Source organism: Trifolium pratense, linkage group LG1, assembly GCF_020283565.1.
Source record: "Trifolium pratense cultivar HEN17-A07 linkage group LG1, ARS_RC_1.1, whole genome shotgun sequence".
NCBI classification, from domain to species: domain Eukaryota; kingdom Viridiplantae; phylum Streptophyta; class Magnoliopsida; order Fabales; family Fabaceae; genus Trifolium; species Trifolium pratense.
This window is the reverse complement of record NC_060059.1, coordinates 28786856-28807979: the sequence shown is the minus strand read 5'-3', so window position 1 is coordinate 28807979 and position 21124 is coordinate 28786856. Positions and strand designations below refer to the sequence as shown.

The 21124-nt window shown below is 31.6% G+C and overlaps 2 protein-coding genes and 1 long non-coding RNA gene across 4 annotated transcripts; 2 read left to right on the top strand and 1 right to left on the bottom strand.

Moving 5' to 3' along the window:
- Positions 1 to 155: 155 nt before the first annotated feature.
- On the bottom strand, positions 156 to 17147 carry LOC123904728 (origin of replication complex subunit 3). 2 transcript variants are annotated; one of them, XM_045954357.1, is made up of 18 exons: positions 16981 to 17147; positions 9568 to 9791; positions 8836 to 9054; positions 8558 to 8732; positions 8285 to 8454; positions 8051 to 8184; positions 7390 to 7663; positions 7236 to 7307; positions 6593 to 6660; positions 6409 to 6499; positions 5768 to 5976; positions 5036 to 5105; positions 4201 to 4286; positions 2710 to 2790; positions 2482 to 2557; positions 1352 to 1479; positions 577 to 753; positions 156 to 455 (listed from the first exon to the last, which is right to left on the bottom strand). In XM_045954357.1, the coding sequence occupies exons 1-18, from the start codon at positions 16991 to 16993 to the stop codon at positions 350 to 352; spliced, it is 2373 nt and encodes a 790-aa protein (XP_045810313.1). In that variant the 5' UTR covers positions 16994 to 17147; the 3' UTR covers positions 156 to 349. The 2 variants fall into 2 exon arrangements, with proteins under 2 accessions (XP_045810313.1, XP_045810319.1); XM_045954363.1 differs by having other exon boundaries at positions 8051 to 8181; positions 16981 to 17146.
- LOC123904762 lies at positions 13364 to 14140 on the top strand. Its single transcript, XR_006808272.1, has 2 exons — positions 13364 to 13681; positions 13799 to 14140. It is a non-coding gene; the product is annotated as an uncharacterized LOC123904762 (long non-coding RNA).
- A 2072-nt stretch (positions 17148 to 19219) lies between the features above and the next one.
- On the top strand, positions 19220 to 20470 carry LOC123924067 (polygalacturonase inhibitor 1-like). Its single transcript, XM_045976835.1, has one exon. The coding sequence runs from the start codon at positions 19268 to 19270 to the stop codon at positions 20255 to 20257; it is 990 nt and encodes a 329-aa protein (XP_045832791.1). The 5' UTR covers positions 19220 to 19267; the 3' UTR covers positions 20258 to 20470.
- Positions 20471 to 21124: the final 654 nt, after the last annotated feature.

Genomic DNA, 21124 nt, shown 5'->3' with positions numbered 1-21124 from the left:
GCATTTAGTGTTTAAATTTCCTTTGTCTATTTTGTAAATATAATCAAAGAAAGCAGTATCTCGAAGGTCCAAGGTAGGTAAAAGTAAAACAGCTGACAATGTTGGAGTTGGAGCTAACCACACTGTTGTCAATAAGCTCAATTAACAGTTAACACTTGCAAAAAGATAATATTCATAAATCTTTAGTAACATGCAGACAATTCTCTCTGTCTCTATTTCCCGTTATACCTTTCTTCTTTTTCAATTGACTACCATATTAGACCTTGAATAATTATATAATATACCAAACCAATTATATTACATTTCAATATAAAAAAAAAATAAAAAAAAACACAAGTGAATTCTGTATTCAAATGCCAAATGCTATTCTCTGTACAAAATCTGGACGTCTCTTGCTAGGCATTCGAACTAGCCCAGTGATTTGCAGCTCTGTAACTCCCCTGCAAAATCGTGCTCTATGACAAACCAAAGTTAAGGATTGTTGTGACAAATATAACCAAATGCATTGCAATCGCTATAGCTTTAGTAATGCCTCATCCTATCATGTTATTGTGAAATGAAAAATATAAAGGATACTGAATTGAGGCTTCATTTTGGTCTCCAGATTCATTCATTTCTTTTCTCTTCTTTGATGAGGGGGTGTTCTTCGATTTTTGTTTCCGTTTATTTGTATTTTGAAGAACAATTGTTCTAAATGACTGGAACCAATCATGAAGATTGATAAGATCTCCATGCTCTTGAGCTAGTGAGTACCTGTAAAAAAATGTCAACTCATATATTGTCTGATGCTTAAACATGTGAAAGGAGATAACGCTAGAAAGTTTCATATGAGATTCAATGGTTCAAAGGAAAATTTTAGCAAGATAACACCATAACCTTCAGTACTACCATGTACATCCAAACACATCCAAAAATATTCGGTTTTTTGCGGTTTTCGGTTTTTTTGGATCGTTTGCGGTTTTCATTTGGATCAGTTTGGATTTGAGCACCCCTGTACTACCATGTATTCTCTCTTTCCTCCCTTTGACCTCTACAAATATCTCAATGAGTTTTGAGATATTTATGGTATGGTAAAGAGAAGCTGGGCAATTTAAAGAGTGAATGACACTAACTTGATTTTAGTTTGGCTCCCTGTATATGTATTTTTTATCCTATTTATCCAACACATTTATTGGGGCACAAACCCGGTACCTAACAATCTGGTACAAGTACAACGAATACAAGCTCAACCAAACAATAGTTGGGTTATTAAAAACATGGAGATAACTATCTGAGCAAAGAGGATAACATACATCATCAAAATTTTGAAAAAGTGGTATGTATGCAAGCCCTATATAATAGATATACTTACATAATTGAGGAATCATGCATGGATGGCAATAGGGCCTTGCCACTCTTGTTGCAGCAACTACATCCTAAAATATCATGGAAATCCAACAGATCGACTTGAATCCTTCTCCTTGGATCTCCGATCAAAACCTATACAAGCAAGAAGTTAATTAAAACTGCAGAACAAAATAGATTATAAAGATACTATTATAGTGTTTTAAACTTTATTTAACCCAATTGCACTATAAATCTCATACATAATAAAGAAAAAATGCACGAACGATATCTTATTTTTTGTGGGTTATATAAATAATGGTCTGTATCCAAAATGGCCATTTTCAAGGTAAGCAATCTAAGTCAACGTAATACAGTAAACTGATATCAAGAGTGAAAAAAAATACCAACCAAGGAAACTTCATTTATTGAACAAAAGGGACCACTTGCTTGAAGAGAAAATAAAGCTTTTAGGGAAATCAAGATCCCCAAATCTCTCCCAGCCTACAATATGCGCCTCTCTAATCCTTTATTTTCCCTCTTATATACATTCTGTTATCTGCTACACCACTTATTATCTTATGTTCAGTTTGTTATTCTAAAACAACTCCTAACTGTTACATCGCTTATCCCCTTCTCTTTCAAAAGTACACCTTAAGTATAAGGAACCTATTTGAATGACTGCTAATGAGCATGAAAATATCATATGTAGTTGCTTAAATTTGCGGATTAAATTATTTGGAAAACATCCAATTTTTCTCAGTTACTAATATATCTGAAAATATCACATACAGCCATCCTGTTTCCTGTAGTAGAGCAGCGTTATGAAAAACTTTATTGTGAAGCAAATACATTCATTCATATTATCTTGCAAAAACATAGATTCATTCAGTTTGTAAGATTTATTTTCTTATTTTGTCAAGGTTATTGCCAAGTGTAACTAAGCTGCACTCCTGAACAAACAAATAAAGCATTAACACCTTATACCCCACTGCAAGTAAGAGTGCGATGAACTGTAGCCACTCATAAGTTAGTCAGAGTTATGATCTATCGTCTAAATGTAATTATCAGATTCCAAGATAAAACTCCACTGTTCTTCAGTGGGTCAAGTGAATAGAATGTCCATACAATGGGGAAAATTATCTATTGATCTCTTACCAATTGAAGCTTCTCAACATTGTTGAAGCAGAAAATTTCATGGAAAGGCATTCCTTCAATGGGCTTCAAATAATTTCTGCTTCATGAAAAAGAATGAGCAGTAACAGTTCTTAATAATCGGCATTAAGAAAAATGGAAGATTAACTTAATAATCAGCAATACAAAAAATGAAACATGGTGACAATATTAAACATTACCTAACTATTGTGTCAAAAAAAAAAACATTACCTAACTAAATCGTCAAGAAATGCGATAGCTTGCAAGTTTGACAATCTTGATTCCTTGTCAATGATTTTGGACACAGATCTCCTAAAAATATAAATAATCAGACGCAATCATTTAGGGAAAAACCAAAAAAGACTTCATTAGCAGAAAGAGAATTGTAAGTGTCTTACAAGAAATCCTTCTTGACAAGTGACTACCAAAGCAAAAAAGACAATACAACATCTCATAAGAACCTTCCAGCCTCAGGGTTATTAATCCTAAATAATGGAGAGCAGAAAGTGGCCATAAAACGCTACAATGAGATAGCGAGATGACCACCATCTTGGAATTCTTTTACAGTTTATATAAATTTTACTAAATATATAAAAATTCAATCAATAACAAGCTGTGATTGACCAGTGAGAGGGTGAAATAAAATAGCATGAATGACAGAATGAGAGAAGCCCAAACATTGTCATGATGTTTTAGTTGCAAAATTCCTAAAATAACCAATAAAAAATTTCTAACATTTAAATTTTAAGGGTTTTTGGAATTTTCGATCTCATCATGAAGTGTGGTGCTATATCAGCCACATTACCCGCTATTTTGGCCTCTATTGCAGCTGCTACAGCAACAAGACTAAAGTGTTATGCTATTGCATGGTTTGTACCAGCAAGGGACAACTCTGCTACACTACTATGCCGCACGACAACACTGGTCTCACTCATGTATAACAAAAGTAATCTCCAAGTGGCACGTGATGAACCTAGCCAGAAAGAAGCCAAAAATGCAAATATATGTCATAAATGAAGCATAGTTATGCCTTCAAATTATGACGATAACAATGGATTTTCCTTGATACACCTTTTGTTAGCTTTTGTTCAGAAAAGCTTCAATTTAATAAAATATGAATGATAAGCAGAAAGAAATTTTTTATTTGAATGCCTCTATTCAATGTAACATAAGGGTACCAAATATGTACATGCTTCAGGATTAATTCAAGAACATCCCTACTCTCCAATATAATTTACTTACTCAACAACTCCACCAAAACAAGGACTAAAAGTGAATAAATTTCATTGAGGGACTAAACTCGAAAGGTCGAGACTTTTTATGGATTAAAAACATATTTAACCCTAACAATTTTACTATATTAATAGGATGATTGGTTTGTTCATTTTCAGCCCTTAACTATGCATCCATTCCTCATTATGTTGTATTATAATTCAACTACTACTGTTACATAAAAAAAAAAAAATCATTTTAGAAAATATATTTTTCAAATTATACCATTTTGAAAAAACAAGATGCATTAGTTATTTCTTCTGATTTTATTCTTATCTTTTGAGGAATCCATCTCCTAGGCCAGGGAATCACTATTCACTCCATTTCAATGACTTAATTTTGTCACCCTTAACAAAGAAGAAAGTACCTGAACCCCATGACCAGTTAATATCTACAATTGAACTAAGATCTATCATGAAATAACAACTAAGTAGAGAACTAGAATATTACTTGGAAATGTCCTTGGAGCTCCTGCGTGAACTCTTTCCATCTTTAAAACTTACCGACGATTGCAAGATTTTCAGTTTCTCATGAATCTGCAAGAAATCATCATTATTCAGTAATGATTACCTTTGATCAGCAATCAAGTTGCACAATACGGGACATATATTATGATGTTTGTATATATTTTATAGGATTATCATACAGGCATGTCACATCATATCGTATGCCATCTCCTATATTTATTTTGTATTTGTTGTGTTGAGCCTATATAAAATTGACTCCGTTGTGTAGATGAAACACTTAATTTCATGATATTATGCCTCTACAGTTTATTCTCATCCAATGAGTAGCCATGCTCGTCGGGGTAGCTTCACCCATTTTGTTTAGAACAACACGGTCTCTAGCAAATCCTATGCCACTGACCTATTTGCAACTTCATGGAGCTCCTTCTTTTCATGCCTGTAGAACTCCTAAATTTCTATTTGGGAAAATGTAGATTACCCAAAAAGTAAATACAATCATTCCTGAACCAAGTATCTTAAGTTTTTGAGTAGAAAACAATAAATTGTAGTCCCCCCCCCCCCCCCCCCCCCCCCCCCCCCCCCTCCCCCGGAAAGAAAAAAAAAAAAAAAACCTCCACGCAAAAACAAATAAATTTAAAATCAAAACATTGTTGATGTTAGTCACTGAAATACTGGAATGATTGGTCCCGCATAACTAGTTTTATTAAGGAGCATTTGGGTAAACAGCTTAATTAGAAAACAGGATCCAAATTACTCCATATCATGGTCTCTACAAGAAAATAAAATTCCAAGGAAACAACTATTCATGTGTAAAATACCTCTGAAATATCTGCAGTAATTTTTTCCCAACTATCAATCAATTGATCTAGCTTTCCTGGAGGGAGATCCCTGAATAATTTTAAATCAGAAGTCTACAGATATCTATAATAGTCATACTTAGAAAGTTGATGTTAAAGTTCCCCAAGAAAGCTTTAGATGGACAAATAAAAAAGGAAGGAAAATAGCAATTTGATTTCGATGATTATCATTTGGGCTTTAGTTAAGACATTATAATTTTTGGTTTGGCATTATTTGGAATCCTGCTCTTCTTTTCGGTTGTTATAGTTATCCAATTTCACTTCAACTATCAAATACAGACACTGGAATATTCCTGCAGTAGTAATATAAGGAGGTAGCTCATAACTGTATGCTTTGGATACATTATTTTATGACATTTATGGCTTATCTATCTATCCTACCTTCATTGCTGTTTAAGATTTTAATGCAAATATTAAACTTTTATATTTGATACTTCTATTGTAATGCAAATATTAAACTGTTAGTCTTTCTACTATGCCCATTTTTCAACTCTTATATATAAATAATCTTAGATGATGAGATAAATAGTATTATTACTCAATAGTAAATATTTATATTAGTCTCCTATGCATGATTTACCATTGCATCGCACGGGCTCTCCTTACTAGCTTTCTCTTAAGAGCAGATATTGTTTTGCATCAACAAGATTCTTAAGGTAAATAAAAGAAAGCAAGTATCATATTCCTAGTTACCTCACTCTGCGTGCTATCTGGCAAATAAAACCTCCACTTTGCAAGATGGAATATTGCTGACAGGGATCATTTGTTGAGGGCAATCCATGGTCTTTTTCATCCCTCGTATGACAAACAGAATCCCTTGATGGGTACAAAACTTGATTGAGTGCTTCACAAAACAAATCCAGCAGCCGCACTCTGCTATATTTTCCAGCCTCATATAGGCACTGGACAAAAGAAAAATTCAGTATGATGAACTACAACTCAGTCACATTTTGCCAAAAATTTCATTAGGAAAAGATAACGTTTTTATTGGGAAATGAATTTCAACATTAACGCAGATAATAAAATGGGGATAAACAACAAAAATCCATCATCAAAGCAAACAGTCGGAGACATGGAACCTTAAACATACAAAAATAAAATTCAAGATCGGCACACTAGTATTAAAAGATTTCTATTTCAAAACATCATTAAAATAACTATGGTGCATTTTAATTCAATTTTACAATCAACTACGTGAATGTCCATATTATAAAATGTAGTGGAAGCTACTTGGGATTGTTTAGACTATCATCAATTGATAAAAGAAGCGGAATCTGACCAATAAAAACAGAAGATGAGTGCACAACTATTTAAAAGCAATTACTAAATCTTACTAGAACCACAGTGCTCCATAGTTTCTGCACTGTCACCAATTCTGACAAACCCTCAGCCATGCTCTTATTAGTCTGATCAACCATTTTATTCCTAAAATAATTTCAACCAACAAAAGGTAGACTCATTGTTATCTGCATTAAGAAAAATCTAAATTAGAACCTGAAGATCTGTAAAGTGTAATACCTTGCATATGATGGAAGTTCATCCATGTATTTCGACATAGTCTCCGGTGATAATCCAGATTTTGCATCCTGAGACACCATTTTCAACCAACCATTAAAACAATAATATAAAAGGAATAAGATGGTAAGAGTTTATTAAAATATTGAGCAAGAAAAGTTCAAGTCAAGTTTTTTATCAAATATATTATAGAACACATATTAGCAATGATTTAAGCCGATGGATCATGGAAGTAAAGAGAAGTGTTTTGGGAAAAAGTTGCATGCATAAACTGTACAACTAAATATATTACTTATGGCTCGGAGCTGCCGCGATTCGACTTTATTGCGACACATCAGGGAGTACTGTTTTGACAACCCCCCTCTTAGTACTGAAACTTATAGTGTTATCCTTAACAATTAATCAAAAGATGAAGTACATGTTTGCATATGTTGAAATATTTAAATTTAAATTTTAGTTACAAGAGCACGGATCAGACATTAAGAACCTAGACAAGCTTGGGCTAAATGATCCTAAATATATAAATTCAAATAATTGCGACCCTAAAACTAGACTAGCTTGGGCTAAATGACCCCTATTTATGTGTGAAATATTTCAAGAGCAAACTAAGGAAAGTGAGTCAAATAGTAAGGAGTTTAAGACAGACCTGATCTTCAACAAGAATTCTCCCATGTATGAGACTCAAAGGTTCCATAGAGAAGTGTAATAAGCATGCTACCTGAAAGATAATTCACCGTCTATGTAATTCATAAAATGGCAATACAAAGAACAGTAAATAACCCAAAATTTGCATCATTAACCTTCAAAGCTCTTATAAAAGATGTTACTGTCCCATCCTGGTTGATGAAGTAGTTTCTCAATAACTGTGCCACTTTATGACCGATATTAAAAGTGGTGCAATGTTTTACAAGAACTTCCACAACAATTGCATCCATTCTCTCAGCTGGTGTTACAAGCATAAACGTAGAAGGGCACAAACACTCAAGAGCATGAGATGGAAAAATGTTTCTTGGGGCATCCACTGTCGTTGCAACTCCAAATATTAAGATGATTGGCACCTTGACAACCCATTCACTACAAAATTGAAGAAGATGAAAGCCAATTCATATCAATACCACTATAATCTACATCTACATTAAAATAAATAAACAAATAATTACAATCTCCAAATGTCAGCAATATACATACAATAAACTTATTTTTACAGAACAATTTACAATGAACTATATCAACCATAAATAAGTAGTAAATGCTTTTTGAAAGAACACAACGATATCATAGAATTCATGTAATAAACCCGACCTACTATAGAAAAATACTTTGGTTGTTACTTTACATGGTGAGACCTCCACCATGGTTGACCAAAGCTTCAGAATAAGCAAAAACATTCAAGATGCACAGATTCAAACGAGGTTACAAATATACATGCAAATACACTTGCAAAAGATGCTTAAAACATACCTCAACATCAGGATAAAATCAGTTAAGACTGATCCGCAACACCTTTCCAAATCATTAACAATCAGTACTAATGGTTTATTGTAGTTGTCTTGTTCTCTATACCATGATGCTAAGGTTGATAGATCGGCTGACTGCTTAACAACAGAATTGAGAAAATGAAAAAGTAAAGGAGACGGTGTCAGTAGATAGAATTAATTTAGTTATACATAATAAGTTTATCGAAAGAGCACCCACGTCGAAAGAACCTCCTAGAAACTCTCGCAATAAAGCTTTCAAGCAACCAGCAATTCCATTTTTTAGTGAAAACTCCATTGATGAAAGCATAGCCACATGACATCCATGGGACTTCAAGAAAATGCCAAGCTCTTCAAATGTCACTATATCATCAACAAACTCTATGTTTCCTGCCAATCATAGTTCAATCTCAGGATATCGTGCTGCATGTTTGTAGAATTGGTTGACTATCAATGCATTCACAGGATTTACCGAAGATGTGAAAACACTTACTTGTAATAACTAATGCAGTGTACAACTTCCCAGGAGTAGTATTATTTAGAACAGGAAAAGACCTAGTTGCTTCAGCAATGCTAGGTTCTCCAACTAATCTAGTAGTATTGTAGCCCTCCAGAACCCATTGTTGTATATTATTGAAAACACTAGCATTAAGGTCTCTCAAGACGTCCTGCAATAGAAATAAAACTATTCGATAATTTCTAGTTCTTATACGAGTATACAGAAAACAATGTAATTAAGTTACAAGACTCTGGGGAAGATAAATAGATGACCTTAATGGTAGATTCGATTTTTGTCCAAACAATATCAAAAGCTTCAATCTGCATTTGCTGACAGAAACGGCGATCACATTCTTCATTTGTACTTTCTTCTCCTTTCTTTGAACTTTGTGGCAATTCAGGAGAAACCTCATTTCTCTTGCGATATTTTCCCTGTCTGACTGGCGTTCTATCTTTCCGTCGATGTGAAGCTTTATGTAGTACAAAGAATGGCTATCAAACCACAAAAAAGAAAGAAAAAAAAAATTAAAAAAGGATTGAATCAGCACTCTGCTAGTAGTAGCAAGAAGGTAAAAATAAACATGACATTGCGCAATTTGCTCTTATGGTGCTGCCATTAACAACACTGGTTTGATTTCATAATGAATGCCATTAACCAATAGACATAATAGAAACTAAGACTGAAGCTTCAAATTAGGGCCCTTTTGGATTGACTTATTTGAGCTTATCTATTGACATAAGTTTTGTTTTGTGAAACTGTTTAGGTTATGAAAACAACTTATGACAATTTTCATAAGTTTTTTTCAACTTATTTTCGCAAGTTCTCCAATTTAGCTTTTGAAAATAGCTCGTAGGATATATTAAAACAATTTATATTTATTTTATCTTTTTCAATAAAAATCGCTTTTGTAAATAAGTTGATTATCCAAAGAAGCCCTAAGTAGATGACCTAGAAAGGAATGGAATGTGATAATGTATAGTATTAGTGAAATGGGGAAAAAGAACCTGAATATCATTCTCTGCGGTTGAAGGCGGTTGCGAAGCAGTATTGATCGGAGAAGAAGGAGCCATTCGATTAAACACGGTGGCTACCGGCTTCGTCGTCGAACTTCTCTCTTCTTCTGATATTAGCGCAGGCAGGAGATTCGCTCTGTTGTGGCGGGAAATCACAAGGCTGTGTAAGGGTGGGATCCGGATTGTCACGGTGACTTGGGCCAAGTCTCCACCGTCTGATCAATCGCGTGTACCATAATTTGCCACGTGAAATTCTTTCTCTTTAATTCAGTAAACTAATTAAGGGTAAAATGTTTTTTTTCCTTTAAAGTTAGCGAATTTGAATTTTAACCCTTGTAATTTTAAATTATTTTGGTTTTAATTTTTAATAATGTGGTCATGTCACACAATAACATTGAGATGGTCAGAGTCTACTTACTAGATCACTGTCACGTGTTTAGAGGACGCTGATTTGGCAAATTACAGAGACGAAAACCAAAATTCGCACAAATTTCATAAATGAAAATCAAAATTCACTTAAATTATAGAGATGAAATTTAAAATTAATAAATATGAAAACTCATGCTCCAAATTCTTCCTTTTCTACCTTGCCACCACCAATGGATAACTCTTTTTCACCTTCTTCAAACTACAAATCTCATATATTCTTCATTTTTTTTTTATAAATCCTTATATTAATTTTGAAACATATTTAATCTTAATTTATAAATTTCGTTTAGTTTTCTTTACTTATTTAGTGTTATAAAAACAAAATTTTCTCCTTCTGTCACTTCTCAACATCAATTATCAACACAATGATTATATTATGGTGCCTTAATTTCTTACATTATTCCGATAAACAAACTCCGATTTTTATGATAAAAATGGGAAAGAGAAATTAAATTTATCATAAAGAAAACATTGTTGAAGACATTGTAAGATTTTTCAAAAATGATACTATAAGTTTTTTTTTATCTTTCAAAAATGATCTTTTGAAGAGAACATTTTTTGTATTGAAGAATTTATGGGGTTTTCGGGTTAAAGAAAGTGAGAAAATTTCTTTAATGATGGTGGTGGCATGGTAGAAAATGAAGAATTGGACAATGGGTTTTTCACATTTCTGGATTTTAAATTTCGTCCCAATAATTTGAGCGAATTTTGGTTTTCGTCCTTATAATTTGTACGAATTTTGGTTTTTGTCCTTGTAATTTGTCAAGTCAACGCTCTTTGAACACGTGACACTGGTCCAAAATGCTAACATGGCCACATTAAGGAATAAAACCAAAGTAATTTAAAATGTTAGGGGCAAAATTGGAAGAATTTTTTTATAGGGACTAAAACTCAAATCCGCTAACTTTACAAGGATCAGAAGCACATTTTAACCTTTCATTAATTCAATCTTAAACACATCATCAACGTAGAAAACTTTTACCCTCAGGAACTTGGATCATCTCCTTCTCATTTTCTCTACGTATGTCTCCTTCCTCTCTTAATTTTAATCTCTCTCCTCTTTAAAAAATAATAAACAAATTAAGAGGGAGAGAGAGAGAGAGAGAGAGAATGAAATTAATAAATTGAGAGAGATAAAGAGGAGGGAGAGAGAGGTGATGCAAATTCTGAAGTAAAAATGGACAAGATCAAGTTGTTTTTATTTAGGTGGTTGAAGTCGACGAGTATTACGTTAGCTTTAAACTACCATAGCTGGTGGTCTAGTCCTCTACTTTGTTTGGGCCTTGTATGACTTTTGTATATGTTTTTTATTGTTTGACTCTTCTTGTAAACTTTTGTAGTTTACCTCGATACGTCTTGTGTCAGGGAGGCTGATTTAGTTAATATATCTCATTTTGGCTTGTTCAAAAAAAAATTGAAGTAAAAAAATAATGTGATAATGGTCCTAAGAAATGAGGATTTGAATTGTGACCTTTTTTAAATTTGTTTCTCAACTTCCAAAACAAATGAATCAATCTTGAAGATATGATTCCGAAGTGTGATAAAGAATAAAATTGTTTCTGTGTATGTTTGTATAGTGGTTCATCCGAAGTGGGCTACTCTGGTCCTCACAATATGTGAGAATTCACTATATATATATATATATATATATACTTGCGATAACCTCCCAAATTATGCACAAACCCTTTCAGATCTAGATAAACCTTACAACAGTGTGTCTGCGAATCTGAGATAACCTCTCAAATCATGCACACAAACCTGATATACATAGACCCTAAAAACTACCTACTAATTATGCTTCCTTAAACCCAAAGAAGATTTAAGGTGTTTACAAGTAACTAATGATGAGATGAAGTTTTTATAATATCTGTCTAAAGAGACACCATCTAAATGCAAAATCACTTATGGAACAATGATAATCACTTATGGAACAATAGCAGTTTTTGCATCTTATTGTTAGCGAATTGTGTCATATTATCAGTTACCGTAGATTTTGGGATTCTAAACCTAGTGAGGACGTTCCTTGTGAAGAATTTAATGATATTTGTTGTCGTGATACTGACTAACGCTTTTGCCTTTATCCATTTGGTGTAGTAATATATAGCTACTACTAGGTATATTATATTAGTTGTCCAATCCAAGGGCTGTTTTCAATGGGTCGGGGATGTCAATTCTCCATCTGCAAAATGGCCACGGGGTAGTTAATGAACTCAACTATATAAGCCCACATACGACACCACTATTATGGTGGGCAAAACGGGATATCTCTAATGGTGTGATAATGTGGTTGATATGGTAGTTTTAGGCTTCAGGCACGGAGGAGAAAGGTATATGCAAAAGTGTTAGCACTCCAAAACTCAAGTCAGCATTTGAACGAGTAAATGCTAAGAAAATTGGGTGAATCATGCGTACCTTAGGGTTTAGAGGTGTATGTGTATTTATAGGCCAACCTTATATGAGTATGTTGTTGGATTAATTATTTAATTAATAAATTATTATTAATATAAACTATGGTCCATTATTATTAAGCACGTATTGATGAATTATTTGATTGAGCTTTTGTCTCTAAATGGACAGTGATGGGTTGTTTTGTACCATTCAATTAAGTCCAGTGAGAGGTTTTTACCCTCAACCATTTGGCTATAAAATTATTGTCCCATCAAATAATTCATGTGTGGCAAAAGGATGATCATGAGGGTAGTCATCCTCTCATGTGTTCTGCCTCTCATTCTCTGGTTGTCTCTGTCTCTACAATCTTAAAGGTACAATCTGTTCATCATTCAATTTCAATAGAACAATAATATGCTATAACTTGTATCTATTGGTCTATGATTAATATGTTAAATTCCAACATATGCATAATGACAATTCGACTACATTGGTGGAGCCCAGCATAGTACTAAATTTTAGTATTGTGTTGGATTCTTATTGATTGAGGTCATGTGCCCCCAAGGACATGTGAGTCCTTGTCTTGGAGTAGTTATCCTATACTTAATAATATGTATTAGAGTTTGATACCTTGGACCTTGAGAGTATTGAATTTTAGTCCATTTAAAAAAAATAATAAACATATCCAGTATCCACAATTTTACGACATATGGAATGAAGGAGTGTGTCAATGTGAGTAAGCATGTCAATATATCTCAAAATTTTAATATTATATGCAATCAATTCTATGCAAAAATGTTTTCACCTCAACGATGAATATTTTCTACAAATAACTTTGCCATGGTCTAACTATATTATTATTATTATTCAATTTTTTTTATAAAAAAAACTATATTATTATTATTTTTTGTATTTTTCACCTTTTTATGATGAAATTAAGGTTAAAAAATAATGAAAAGGTGGTTAAAAAATAATGAGTTCTCATGATTGGCAAGATTTATATACCTCCTTCTTAAGTGTGTTAAAAGGACAAATGTAACACATGAATGTCACTAAGAGACGTTTAATAGTGATTCTAATTATATTTAGGAAGTATTTTTTCACATTTTTAAGTTTTAAACACTATTAATTTGATGTAAAGACAACCCGAGCTTTATATGTTTTAAAATGATCAAATAATTTTCTATTTCTTCCATACAAAGGGATAAAAATATGGCTAAAGCTATGAAGTTTATTTATGCTATAATCATTTTTATTTCCATATTTATTATTGCAACGAATGTTCATGGTAAGTCATTATTTTGTATTTTTTTTTTAATTTTTCTTCATAGCTTTTTGTATAATCTTTTTTTTTTTCTCTTTTTTTGAACATTCTTATATTTTCATTTTTCTTTTTTTATTGTAGCTTTTAATGAATGTAGTGAAGACGATGATTGTCCAAAAGCTATGTGCTTTAAAGGTTATGTTGCAAAGTGTATTAATAACAGCAGATGTGCATGTGTTGATGAAGATGATGATTTACCCTAATTCTATTCAATGAGTAATCGTTTAGTTATTGTCTAAGATCCAATAATTATATATATATTTTTTTATATTTTCTGTAATAATTTTAAGGACCTTCCAATAGAGATTTTGTACTATATATAAAATGATGGTAATGAAATAAAATAAAACAATAAAGAATATTACTTAGATTATCTCCTCTATCTTAATTTTGGAGGTATTTTTGTGACCTTCGTTCAAGACATGTCACATTTCTTTCGAACTCTGTAATAGTTAAGTAGAAAAATGTATTAACACATTTCACATAATTCACGATGCATTATTCACATAATTCATATCGTTTTTCTCGATCTTTGTTTATCTTGTGCAGAAATCGATTATTAATAATAATATATTTACCGTTAAAAAACAAAATTTATATCGTTCGCACGTCTCTAAAGCACCAACCAAGAGTTCTATCAATCAAACACTACTCCTTGAAAGTTCCTAGATCATCTATTACACATTTACACTAATATCTTAAAAAACTTATATTCTCTCAGGACATCGCAATAAATTTAGGTCCTATTTTTAAGTAACTAGAAGATCTAGATATTATATGAATAAGTAATAATCGATTTCTTCCTTAAAAAAAAAAGTAATAATCGATTTCTATGTCTATACTATGTAGAGGAGTGCTAGCAACACACTCCAATAACAATAACAAACACACTCTAACATACTCTCTTCTATTGGTTAAAATTTATATGGGTCCCATAAAAATTATATGGGTCCACATTTTTTTATGGGACCCATGTGAATTTCAACCAATAAAAGAGAATGTGTTAGAGTGTGTTTGTTAAATAGTGTGTTGCTAGCATTATTCATAATATCTATCTCCTGAACCACACGTAGAGATTATCACTTATTCTTGTAATACTTAGTCTCACACTCACACAGATAATCTTCACGAGATTAATTTTAATCATCTCCTCATTAAACTTACTAGAATGAACGCCCAATAGTTTTACCAAAGAGGTTTCCCAATTAGCACTTCACTAAAAATCTCCAACCAACTTGACATTCAGTCATCTATATTCAGCACCTCCAAGCTACCACTAAGCTATGTATATAGTTAAGAATTGAATGAAGGTAAAAGCTAATAAAAAATAAAAGGGTTTTAATTTATTTATTTTTGGGTTACAAAAAGGGCCTAAACCCGGCGGGGGTTTCAAATTTGATGTTTTCTCTCTAGGCCTCCCATGTATCTTTTATACCCCCAAATATTCCAATTTTGCCCTTGCTAAAAACTTCGATTCGCAGAAACCGAAGTTTTTTCTAGTTCAAATTCAGAGAAAATTCGGTTAACACAAAAACCAAATTTTTTTTTCAAGGCAAAAAAATTCGGTTCGTAGCAACCGAAGTTTTTATTGAAGAGCAAAAAAGTAAAATCCAAGGAAAAAAAGAACCATAAGGCCTAAAGAGAAAACATCTTCAAATTTTCATTTATAGACTAAGAACATATTTAATATTTATTGTGTAGGTAGATCACAATCATGGTTATAAATTGTGTCCATTGTGGTTGCTGCGATGCACTGTTGCCGCGTGAAATCACTTTTAGTTTTCACAAAATATATCAAATGGTACCATTACGCTGCTAATAAATTTACCTAAAAATTGATCATACTCTCAATATACTTCATATTGGACAACAATATTTTAGTGTGTGGCAAGCTTGCAGCAAGACTGTAATAATTACACATTGGTTCAGCATGGTTCGAGGTGGGAGAACCCTATGAAAGGATGGATCAAATACAATGTTGATGTTATTTTTTATCATGGTTTGATTACTACGACAACGGTATGTTGCTTTTGTGACAGCGAAGAATCTTTATTTTGATCAAACATTTTGGCAGCAATATATATTCTCTGTTATTGAATGAGAAGGTGTGTCTCTCCTTGAAAAAAATAAATTTATTTTCACAGAATTTATGTTTGATTTTGTCAACAAAAAAAAAAAAAATTTATTTGTACATCAAGGAGTTCTGAGAGGAAAATTATCTTATTTTTCTCATTTTTCTTTGTTATTTATATGATAATTAACAACATTTATTTATAGTTATCTTGATTTCAAAGAATTTTTGTTTGATTTTGTTAAAAAAAGAAAAAAGAATTTATGTTTGATTTTTCTTTATGTTGAACATATAAAACCTTTGGTAACGGTTCTAAATTCTAATTGCCATAAAGCACGAATTTATCACACCTGCCATCAATTTCCCTTAGAATTTCATTAAGAATGCTATCCCTTTATCTTCATGAAATGCCATAGTCAATAAATCATCAAAATAAAATTACATATTTTTCAATTTAGCGAAAAATATCTAATTTTATTTCATTTCAATAGAATATCTAAAACATGGATTTGTAATATATACATAATCCGATCTTAATCGAATAATTCACTTTAAAAAATAGTAAAATTGTGAAACTGCAATCTAAGTAATATTGTCAAGACAACCACATTAATCATTTGATTTTAACCAAAAATCTTAAATTTCAATGACAATATACACTATAATTGTATAAATTAAATACACTCGATTTTTTTTATAAAACTTATGAAACGGTAAAGATTTTTATTTGTTTTACCTAAAGTAAAACTGGACACTGATTATCTGTAGTCAAGATAACCACGAATTCAAGATAACAATTATTCAATATTATTCAAATATCTTTTTTTTTTCTTTTCAAAAGTGGATCTAAAATACAAAGTAGCAATACACATACTATATTATCTTAATCAAGAGATCTAGATACACAACAATATAATTATGTAGATGTAGACCATTCATTTTCGATAAAACCTATGAAACAATAAAGATTTTATTTATTCTACCTAAAGAAAATCAAAAAACAAATTTTGTACTGTCAAGGTAACCACATATATTCACCCAATTCACATTGATCTTATCAAAACATGTTGTACTTCGTTTTCAAAATTAGATCTAAAACACGAAGTAGCAATATGCACTATCAAATCTTGATTGAGTGGTCCAGATCTAAAATACATATATGAGCAAAGAGATAGAAATGATTTAAACATACCTCTTTTTCTCATATCCTAATGAAAGTTGAATTGGGATGGTCATAGAAATGTCACAATCTCTTAGATATGTAAATATGAATCGAGGGAAGACTAAAATTGACACTGTGTAGAAGAAGGAGAGAAACCTTTGACGGCGTTGTATTGTTGACGCAGGGACATACTTACATATAGAAAACCTAATGGGCTTATATTTTGGTTTGACTTTGACCAATGTGGCCTATAAGTTTTAACCAAACAATACAAGTAATAGTAACAAAAATGGCTGATGAAATTAAACAAATAAGATAATAAAAATAACTAATAAAATAATTAAATAATAGTAAAATAATATATTGTTTTCGTAGTTATTATTATTAAATAAAAATAACTACATATATAGTATAAAAATAAAATATTCAGAAGATGTATAAAATATTAATTATTGTTTAGTTTTTTTTTTAAGAAGTTAAATTAGACTACCCAAATCGAATCTGAAATCTTAAGAAGGAGCACACTCTTAGGTCTTAAATCAATACCATTAGACCAACCAAAGTGGGTTTTATTATATAGTTGTATATTATCACACTATGGGTTGAACTTAGATCGATTTAAAAATATCACGCTCTCTTAAATACTTTGGTTTGGTTCCTCAAACCTGTCATCTATCTCTTTCAGTAAAATTTACAACATTAAAGTGAGACTGTAGAATATTTAGAAGAGCCTTAACATCTGCAAGCAAAATTAATCCTCAAGCAAGAACAATCTTCGAGTAATGATTAGAGGTATTTTGACTATTTAATTTCATTTTCATTTCCACTAAATTTAAATAAATTTCGTTTATGAAAACTATAGAAATTTTAAACGAGAATAATATAAAGCTTCTTCCAATCAATGAATTGAAAAGTAAAAGTGAATCTTTTTATTATAGCCTCCAAAAGTATAATCACATTACTATTATGTATAGATTAATTAGATGAAAATTATCTAATTATTTTCTTACTTGCTATCGGATTCAACATTTTAGATTTTCATTTGTCCTATAATATTATCTATGCTTTTTCCCCCTAAAGTTTTGCCTTCACATAGATGGAATTACGGGACATTATTATAAAGTTTATAAGAGATGCGCCCACCATAACAAGTTAATCTGTTATCTGTTATTCAATTAATAGGCATCACAAGTTTGACTTTGCCATCTACCAAAAGTACAAAAGTTTTAAACTGCGGCCAAGGAGCTCATCCTCTCCATTTTTAATTATTTTTATTTTTTACTTTATTATAATGACTTAAATGCAGTTTTACCCCCTGTTTTGAAAAATGCGGAATTTTATCTCTCCTATTTTAAAATGCGGAATTTTACCCCCTCTATTTTATAATTTGTTGGATTTTGTCCCCCACCAAAATTCTGCATAAAATCTGCTTCTGAGCCTCAAGTTCAAAGTTTTGCACAGAACTCAATTTGGATCAATAATTCACAAAACGGTTACCGAAACGACCGTAATCGATTTAGCTTTCCACATAATCAAACCCCACCAAATTTGGAGTTATAGAGAGAGATTAATTACCGTTTTAGTTAAGGTATGTCCAATTAAAATTCCGCATTTTTCAAAATAGGGGGTAAAACTGCATTTAAGCATATTATAATTTTAAAATATTTTGAAATGTATAAAAATGATTCAACCTCATTTAATATCATATTTTTATATTTATATTCCAAAACTATATAGTAATAGAGGAAATAGAAATAATTGAAAATGGAAAATCCAAACTCGCGGTCAAGCGGTATCATCTTACCAGCAATTGAAGATAATGTAAGAATATTTGTTATACCATAAAATAAAATAAGATGAACACTCTCGTACATATTTGATTTGAATATTTTCTTTCATGTAACAAAAAAAATAAAATCTGAATTGAATATGTAGTACACCGTAACACTGTTGTGGTAAATAGTTTTGAAAAATCCAGAAATAATGTTTAATATAGAAAAAATTAATACACTATTTATGATAATATCAAAATTATCCACCTCAACGAATATATCGATACATATCTAAATAAAACGTGTACTAAAAAAAATTCATAAAAAAATAATTACTATAAAGTTGTATACCAATGAGCTAGCTGACTTGTTTTGACTACTACTACTTTTTTTAGGCATCCCATGATGGCATGGCAACTTGCAAGCCACTAGCCATCAATTACTAGAATATATTATATATCCGAATCTTAGCTCTATATAAACCAAAGAAATCCCATCCAATTCTCATATCACAATCCAAAACTTACCAACAAAAACCCAAAACAATGAACACTTTTAGTAACTTGTTTCTCATATTCATATTGCTATCTCAAGCAACATCTTCTCTCTCAAAATGCCATCCAGAAGATAAAAAAATTCTTCTCCAAATCAAAAAAGAACTCAACAATCCAACCTTTCTATCCTCATGGGAACCACACACTGATTGTTGCAACTTCAAGTGGTTTGGTGTTTCTTGTTCATCCTTAACAAATGATCGTGTCACTGATCTAAGTATCTCGAATGTAACACTTACTTCTCGATTCCCTCCTTCGATTGGTAACATATCTTATTTACAGTCTCTTTTTATCTACGATTTACCAAATCTCACCGGCATAATTCCAGAGTCCATAACCAAACTCACTAGACTTATATATCTCACAATTAGTGAAACCGGCGTTACAGGCCCAATACCAAAATTCACGGCCCAATCTAAAAGCCTTGTTAATTTGGATCTTTCACATAATAACCTCTTCGGAGAATTACCACCTTTACTATATAAATTACCCAGTCTTTCCGGAATTCTATTTAACAACAACAAGTTAACAGGTTCAATCCCTCGTTCGTATGGTTACTTCAATAATAGCGGCGTAGCTGCTTTAGATCTCTCTTACAATAATCTCTCGGGGAAACTCCCAATTTCATTGGCTAATTTAGATATTTACCTTGTTGAATTGGCTTATAATAAGTTAGAAGGTGATGCTTCTATGCTTTTTGGTTCCAATAAAAAGACATTGGTAATAGACATTTCGGGAAACAATTTTGAGTTTGATTTTGGAAAAATTGAGTTGTCTAAAACAATAACAACATTGGATGTGAGTCATAATAAGATCTATGGTAATTTTCCTATGGGAATGGAAAATGTAACATTCTTGAATGTGAGTTACAATAGATTGTGTGGTGAGATTCCAAAGGTTGGATATTTCAATACTTTTGATGGGTCTTCATTCATTCATAACAAGTGCTTGTGTGGATCTCCTCTTCCAAGCTGCAAGTGATCATTGGTGTATGGATTTGCACTTCTTGTAGAGTTTGATTGATAGATAAATCTGAGTTAATTGTTTCAATTATAGTGATCATCATGTGACACTCTTAACAATAATTATTCAGCAATGTATGAGTATTTTTATTTTCTTTAATTTGTCATGTGACACTATTTGTTTGTAAGTTGTGCCCTTTGAGCTTGGAATGGTTGAGAGAAGTTTTTTTTTTTTAACAAAAGACATATATCAATTATATATCACTAAAATTAAGTAGGTTGAATCTGCAAAGAAACTTATCATTTATTAAGATTCTAAGATAATATCATAAACAGAAAAATACTTACAAAAGTGACAAAGTCAACGTAAACAATTTATTTGTGCATCGAAATTTATAATGTGACGTCCAAGTCATTGATTAAATTTTGTAATGGATCAAAGTTGAATAACTAATTTATCAATTTGAACAAAACAAATAGATAAGACAAAAAAAGAATTACATATGCTACACTCGTAGTGACATTCATGCAAAGTATGAAGGGTTTTTACCAAAATACTTGTCCAATTTTCGAGTATGGGACACGTATATCAATGTCGGATACGTGTCTGATGCGATACTTAAGCAATTTTCGAGTATCGAGATTTTTCAACAATTTATAAACATGTGGACACAGAAAATGTTTGGATCATCTTAACGATAATTGACTTAGGTTCATATATTTCTTCACATTCTATTTTTAGCATAATACACCTTTTATGGAGTGAAATCAGCACCCGAAATATCTTTCAAGCCATCTTTTTCTCAACAATGTCTTTGTCATTTGAGCCACCAGGGTTCCGTTAGACAGGAATAGATTTGATAAATATTGATAACTCTCGGATAGA

Excerpts from the sequence above, each read along its gene's own strand:
- LOC123904728 (XM_045954357.1), bottom strand. Across the intron at positions 8,185-8,284 it reads TTCTAGGAGGTTCTTTCGAC|CAGTCAGCCGATCTATCAAC; the intron begins GTGGGTGCTCTT and ends TCTGTTGTTAAG. Across the intron at positions 2,558-2,709 it reads TTTCTTGACGATTTAGTTAG|AAATTATTTGAAGCCCATTG; the intron begins GTAATGTTTTTT and ends TTCATGAAGCAG.
- LOC123924067 (XM_045976835.1), top strand. The coding sequence starts at position 19,268 with ATGAACACTTTTAGTAACTTGTTTCTCATATTCATATTGCTATCTCAA.